The sequence below is a fragment of the Orycteropus afer genome, unplaced genomic scaffold (assembly GCF_000298275.1).
Source record: "Orycteropus afer afer isolate SDZICR_OR568_19922 unplaced genomic scaffold, OryAfe1.0 scaffold00582, whole genome shotgun sequence".
Taxonomy (NCBI): domain Eukaryota; kingdom Metazoa; phylum Chordata; class Mammalia; order Tubulidentata; family Orycteropodidae; genus Orycteropus; species Orycteropus afer.
The window spans coordinates 706,086-713,764 of NW_006922169.1; the positions used below are offsets into that span (position 1 = coordinate 706,086).

The window sequence follows — 7,679 nt, forward strand, 5'->3', positions numbered from 1 at the left end:
GTCTCGGCTCGGACCAAGGCCAAGCTCCAGCTGGACCAAGATCCGTGGGGCCACTGGTCTAGCACACAAGACAAAGCCCGGAGCCTGGCCTTGGCTTCTTAGCAGAGGTTGCTCTGAGATCCAGGGTGCTTTGCTTTCTCTGACAGTTGGCTCAGATAGAGAACCTTGCCTTCAGACATTACTGACAGATTCCCAACCTGCCCACAGCAGAGTCTAGAGTGGTAACCGTTCGGTTCATTCACTCTACAAGTACTCACCCCACACCACATTCTGTGTGGTTCTATGTGCTGGACAGAGGCACTCATCCACAAAGGTGCAAGGGGCGGTTACCCAAGGTCAAGAATGAAGGTTCAGGGCAGAAGACAGAATGTGTCTTTCTCTGATCCAGGGGGCAGACAGACGCGCTGTCACCTGGCGACAACTACAGTCAGCTGCTCAAGGGTGCCCAGGGCACCTGTTCTTGCTTCACCGTCCCCACAGTCACGTGACGGCAGCCGCAGCCCCAGCCATCACGTCTGCATTCCACAGGGAGTGGCGGAGGGCCAAGGGCTGAAGCCTAGCTGGCTGTATCTATTCCCCTCCACCAGGAAAAAAATACATGCATACCTACCCATGTGTATGCGCATGCCAGAGACACATACATACATACATACATGCATGCATGCATACCTATCCATATGTATGTGCGTGCAGAGACACATACATACATACATGCATGCATGCATGCATGCATACCTATCCATATATATGCGCATGCCAGAGACACATACATATATACATAGTATATGCATACACACACATACACACACACATATACCTGTATGTCTGTATATCTATATATCTCTGGCTTTCCCTGAAGTTCCCTGAGTGACGGCTGCTCACTTGGTCCCACTGACTGGAACTAGCCATCTGGTGCAAATCTGTAGCACATCTCACTGAGCACATTGCCCCCCCCAACGGGTGAGTACAGAGGGGTTTCATTAGGAAGGAAGATACAGGACAGGCAACCTCGTGGTCTAATAAGCCTAAGCGGGCGTGATCAGCTCCTCATTGGTGTCACTGGAACATGCACAGCAGGTCCTACTCTGCTGTGAGTTCACCAATGGGCCTCAGGAATGAGGACGGGGTCAGTACTCTCCTGCTCACTCAATCCTTCAACTCCTCCTGAATGCACCTGTCCCACAGGCCAGGATGAGGTAGGGGGCTGCCCATCTCCTTGCCCACGCATCCAGGGACAAGCTCCACCCTGTCCAGTTACCCGTCTACATGGAGTGCGGTCCGGCCAAACCCCAAGGGCCACAGAATATTCCCAACTCACTTAGAGAGACAAGGTAACAGTGCTTTCAGCCATTCCCATCACCTTACGGCGAACACCCCGATGCCAGTTCCAGGAGCAAGCATCCAGTGTCTCCTGTCACCTCTGCTGTGACTTAGTGTGAAACGTGGTGGCACAGTCTTCTCGGCAGCCATCCTTTCTCCAAAACAGATCCAGCCTTTTGTTCTGAAAGGCAGTTTGGTCATGGCCCTGGTGACGGGCCGTGATGAGCATAAGGTCGACATGCCAACACATCTCCATCTTCACAGCCTCCCTCCACCTACATGTGTACCTGGAAAGGGCATGTGTCCCAGCTCTAGCCAATGAGACCTTCTGCAAGGGTTCTAAGAAAACATTCATTCCTGGCTTCTTCCTGCTCTAAACTCAGCTGCAATGTCCGGAACCAAGGCAGCTAGTCTGCAACCAGGAGGCGACAACCTGCCTTGTTAAAAGCGGCAGACAAGGATGAAGAAGGTAAGTCACACGACGGTCACTGAGCCGCTCCCGCCCTCGGCCACCTCTCTTGGCACTCACTGTCACACAAGAAAAATGGACTCCTAGTCATTTAATGCCCTATTCATTGGGCTTTGCTGTTGGCCAAGAACATTCCAGAATGACATAAACAGCAAACAAGAGCGACAGGGCTGCTCTGTCATGAATCTTACAGTTTAAGTGAGGGATAGCTGGACAGACATCTAAGCCCTCTAACAAGAAGAAGGGGTGCATACAAGACGATTCTAAACCAATTGGGGGGCAGGGAGGAGGGGTTCTTTAAGGAGGTCGTGGACTCGGAGCGCTCCTCCTTTACTGGGATACCGCCCAGACCCCTCCTCATTCCTCCGTCTCCCACCAGACAACCTCGAGACCGAGGGGCACGCGCCACAAGCACGAGTTCACTGTTCACACCTTTAACTCCCCCCACTGACGGTTTCCATGTTTCCCCGACCCGACCACCCGCAGAACAGCGGGGCCAGGGCACCGAGCTGTTGCCTCAGGGGAGGCTGGCCACCCACTAACAACGAAGCCGGGCAAAAGACACCACCTTAGCAAGTGCCCTCAGCTAACAACGGCTGTGGGAACATTCCCGTTTCACCGAGGTAACACAGCTTACTTACCCAGCCTATTGTCAATACTGCCATGTACTGGCAATCATGGCCATAAGCAAATTATCCTGAAAGCAAAACTAAGCCTAAACGCAGGTACATTTATGCTCAGAAGCTCAGACAGGAGACACAGCAGGGCTTCCGGCAATGCCACGCACAGATCAGTCCCGCCAACACCCGCTCTCCGCCCTTGGAGGCTGTGCAATTAAAAAGGTTCGCGATTCAGCGTGGTTCTACCCTATTGGAGGGAACTACTTTAAACCTAATTAGCATGAAATTTTTAGAATGCAAATGCTTTTCATTTGGACATAAAACAAAATGCCACGACATTTCCTCCATCCATTTATCATAAGCAAGTTAATGACTGTGTAACAAATCGCTCCCGGAGTCCAAGCATTTGAGGCTGCTGGGAGGCTGGCTCCACTCCGAGGCAGGCAGCACAAACAGCCACAGAGTAGCCGTTAACCGCCGCAGCGCACTCATGCTACCGCGGTGGCGGTGGCGGCCGGTGAAGCTGTGCTTGTCAAATTAAGGGGTTACCCTCTCTCCGTTGGAATAACTGAGTTATAAGTAGTCATTAGCTCCTTAACTTGGTTCCTACCGGAATCACAAAAAAACTCTGCATGTCTTTGTTTGTGACACACGACACAGCCTCAGTGTGGATTGGCCACAGCCAGGTTTTTTGCACAGAAAGAGATATTTACCTGCCCGGGCCTGAGTGTCAGTCAGCCTTAGCTCTCACGTCTCTGTGTGAAAACTGCCTCTGACATATAAAATGCCCTTTGGCTCCCGAAATTCCACAACTTGAGGAGAGCCAGCAAGGCAGACCAGCAGTTCCTCTGAACATCTGGCCCCGCAATGCCGCCCCATCTGTCCCCGCCCCTATCTGGCCCCGCAATGCTGCCCCTATCTGCCCCGCAATCCCGCCCCTATATGGCCTTGAAATCCCGCCCCTAGGTGCACACCCGGAGGGCTGGAGCAGGGACTCAGACGGACAGGTGTGCTCCAATGTTCACTGTGGCACTACTCGCAACAGCCAACAGGTGGAGACAAGCCAGTGTCCGTCAGCAGAGGAACGGCTACCAAGTGCTGGGTACCCACACAAGGGAGTATCACGCAGCCATAAGAAAAAGAAAAAACGCCTCTTACCTGCTAAAAACACAGAAACGTTTTGTGAAAGAAGCCAGACATAAAAACGACAAATTTTGTCTGATCCCACTTATATGAGACATCCAGAACAGGCAAACTCAGAGAGGCTGAAGTTTATTCACGGTCACCAGGGGCTGGGGCCCTCTTGGGGTGCAGTGCCTAAGGCATGTGGCGGCTAACCAGAAGGTGGGTGGTTCAAACCCACCAGCCACTCCTCGGAAGAAAGATTGGGCAATCTACTTCCATAGAGATACCTCCTCGGAAAATCAAGGAGGGGTTGCTAGGAGTCGGAATCGACTGGATGACAGTGAGGTTTGAGGGGCGGGGGCACGGGAGGGGCTGTTGCTCAGGGACATGGAGGTTCAGATCAGGGTGATGAGGAAGTCTGGGGACCAGACAATGGTGACGGACTGCACAGTAATGAAATCAGTGCACTACGCTGCACACATTACAACGGCAAAAACGGCACATGGTGGTAGATATTTTACCACAATTAAAAGGGGGGGAGCCAGCCAAAGCAGAAGGCGGTGGGGAGCAGGCCCAGGCACCGCAGGAACACCACCACAGGCCCAGCCTAGGCAGGGCGGGACGTGGGGCGACCCGAGGCCAGGAGACGCACTGCCAGGTCCTCAGGGGTCAGGCGCGCCGACCTCATCTCAGGTGCAGATGCTCAGGAGGAGAGTGTCCACCTCCCAAGCCAGGAGGCAGCCCGAGTCCACCGCTGCCCCCTCTGGGAAGCCACTGGGGCTCAGGGGCCAGGCCAGGACCAGGCCAGCAATCAAGACATCTCTGGGGCCTGGAGCAGGGTGGGGTAGCTCCCCACTGAAGGACAAGGTGCTGCTCTGCGACCTCACACGTTCTCCTCAAAGCAGGACGCTCTCCGTCCTGTTCTGGGGTCGGCAGTCCCGGTCAGCAGTAAATAGAGGGCTTTTCTCCTCTAAAATCGCTGAGTGACACGGATGTCCCCAGACATGCCACGTTCCATATCCCCACCACAGACTCAGGGAGGCCAGCCTCAGACGGTGGAGCTTCGGGACATGCCCACAGCTGTCCCACACTGGGGACCCCCAGCCCCAGGTTCCAGGGCCCATCTGGGCTTCTCGGAGACATCAGAATTCCCAGCAGCCCAAGGACCGGCCAGAACCCCTTCCTTCTACAGTAGATAACCGAGCAGTACAACTCTTAGAGAACCCCTTGGAAACCTCACCATGTGTGCCAGCTCAGACAGCATGTTCATTCTGCTTCTAGGCCAAATGCCTAGAGATCTGTGTATACGTGATCAATAAGCAAGTCAATACCAGCATACAGCTGGTTAGCAATCAACACAGACAACAACAAGTACAGGAGGGAGACAGCAGTCAGCGTAGAATGGATTCACAGACCCAGAGACAAACAGGTCAACACGCTGTCTCAAAGGGTGACGACGTGAAAGGGGCTCTCACTCCATGAGTGTGCGAGCACGCATGCCCATGTACACATTCCACACAGGTACACGCAAACACACAGCTGTATACAAGCACACTCTTGCACATGCACACATGTGCACGCACATGTACACACATGCACATGTCTATGCATGCACACACACGTGTATGCACAGGTACACACGTATGCCTGCACAAGTATATGTGCACACATGTACACACATATACATGCACACCGTGTACATATACACACGTGTGCACACCCCCAATGCTGTCAGTTCTGGAGGGAGAACTCCAACCCCATCCATCACAAAGGGCTAAGGAGACGCTGGAAGCAACTGGGGAGGCCACGACAGGGGGTGGTCTGGTGAAGAGCGGACACGGAGCTTTCATACTTTATCTATAGCCCGCTCCCTCCACTGCTTTGAAATCCCTGCAAAGGCTGCCACTGGTGGGAAGCCACACGGATGAGGCACGCACCGCGAGGTGTGAGCGGTCGGCTTTGAAATCTCGGGAGCCAAAGTCTGATCTAATCCCTCCCATGCAAAGAGACAGTTTAATGAGTTTGTCATGAAAGGGAAACAGATCAATATGCAGGATGATCCCGTCACTCAAGTTTTGAAGCCGTAGCTGAGTCCCCTTCACCCGCATGGATATAATCCTGCAATTAGGATCAAGCTACCTGGTGGCATCCTTGAGTACGAGTGTCTTCCTGTTGTCAGTGGGGCAGTAATGAAAATGAATGCCATGCTGCGGACAGAATGGCTGTAGGCTTGTCTACTGCGTTCCCAACATCATCATCATCATCTGCTTCCGCGTAAATTTCAAAGCACAGATAATCTAGGGGCCGGACTCTCTGACATGGAAACACTCGGTGAGACAGTATCTCTCCACCTTATCTGGGTGACGCTGGACCTGAATGCCCATTTGTTCCCTGGAAATGATCCACCTCCCTCACAAATGACAGGGGTTTGGAACCCCTCAGCTGGGAGACAGATGCCTGCTAGGCCAGCCAGCACATCCCTCTGGATTTCACAGCTCTCCACCCGCAGCTCCCAGAGCAGCCCAGCCTGGACAGCAATCGGAATGATTTTCCCACTCAAGACCACGCGTGGTGATTCTCTTCCAGCCCCCACCCCTACCTTTGAGCAGCTTCTCTCCTTCCAGAATGTTCTGGGAGATTAACGCCGTGTAGTCTTCCTCCGAGAAGCCAGCCTTGCAGGTCTCCCTGGCTGTGCGATCCCCGACGTGGGCCTGAACAGGAAGGAGAGGAGTCAGCTGTGCGCACAGCCTCCGTGTCCACCCTGACCTGTGGCACGTCCCCCTCCTTGTCTTGGGAGATGAGAAGTGCCGTGCCCAGTCTGGAAGGATCCTCCTTGGGGGCTGATGGAGGGAGGGGTGGTGGACGGTAAGGAGCAGACTGACAGCCGAGCAGGAGGCTGCGTGCCTCACTGGCAGGAGGCAGCAGGGGAGGGCAGAGAAGTGTTCAAAGGAGCATTAGGGGAGTCCTGAGCCGGCCAGGGCTGGAGTGCGGCGAGGGCACCGTGCAGTCTGGCCTCTTGGCAGGGCCAGTTCACCCGGTGGGCCCTGATGCACCCGGGAGAGGTGGACTCAGGCGGCTTCCCCAGTCTCCTCTCCGCACATCTGGGGCAGGGCAGAAGGCTAGGACAGGAACTGAAGTGGCTGTCAGCTGGAACTGACCGCCTCTCAGGGGGCTGCAAGCCGCAGGGGTTAAGGCCTGGTGGGTGGTTCCATCTTCCACCTCCCACTTCCTCCAACACTTGTTCACCCTGGGGCTCCCAGCTCCAGCCCAATCAGGCACAAGCTCCCGTGGCTGATGGAGGGGATAGGCAGCCTCTTGTCCTCAGCTTTCTGGCTTTCCTGCCCAGCCTGCAAGTGTGGAGCCCCTGGCCTAGGGAGGGCAGGGACCAAGGGGTAAGCAAATTCCCCCAGGCTGCAGGGAGTAGGAGGAGAGCAAAGCAGTGCACACACCAGGAAGCCAGCCTGAGGGAGCAGAACGCGCGCCTGCCTGCCCTGCCTGCTGCAGCCCAGCGCGCTGCCTGCTTGGCTTGGGCTCTGGCGACAGCCCTGAGGCCTGAGCTCTGGCCCCAGACACAGGCGCCTTCCACCCGAAGCCCCAAGAGGAGGGAGAGCGGGGCGCGGTTTCAGTCCATGAGACAAGCTGCCAAGCGTGCCTTCGTTCCAGGAATGAAGCTCCCCAAACAGCGCCCAAGCCTGGAGGAGGCGCCACTCCGCATGAAGTTTCACCCACCCCAGAGCTTGCGCCCCGGACACCAGGCGCCCTGCGGCCTCACAGTGGCAGGCACGGGCACTGGTTTATTTCCGAGGTTTCACCGCGCGGCCCCAGAGGAGGCAGAGAGGTCAATTCGCCACGAGAGGGGGTGCCTGCAACTCCCACCGCCGGTCCACCTCCACCCAGCGGCGCCTCGGAGCCGCACGCGCTGTGCTCCCGCGGGCCCTGCACCCCGCGAGGCGCAGAGCAGCGCTCGGACACGGCTCAAGGCTACGCAGGCAGAGAATGGGCTCAGGCTCCCGCTCACGGGCGCACCCCGACCCGCGCCCGCTCCTCTGGTGGCCAGCCGAGCCCAGGGTTCCCGGGGAACTCTGGCTCCAGCAAGCACCGGGGGTTCTGCGCCAGAGTGCCCGCGATCCTCATCCGCTGGCCTC

The 7,679-nt window shown here is 55.9% G+C and overlaps 1 protein-coding gene across 1 annotated transcript in view; it reads right to left on the reverse strand.

Annotated features, from left to right (window-relative positions):
- CDH4 (cadherin 4) overlaps positions 1-6,635 on the reverse strand; it is a 628,838-nt gene extending 622,203 nt beyond the window's left edge. Inside the window, 2 exon segments of the mRNA XM_007956202.1 lie at positions 6,134-6,245; positions 6,609-6,635. Of these exon segments, the coding sequence (XP_007954393.1) occupies positions 6,134-6,245; positions 6,609-6,635 (139 nt within the window).
- Positions 6,636-7,679: the final 1,044 nt, after the last annotated feature.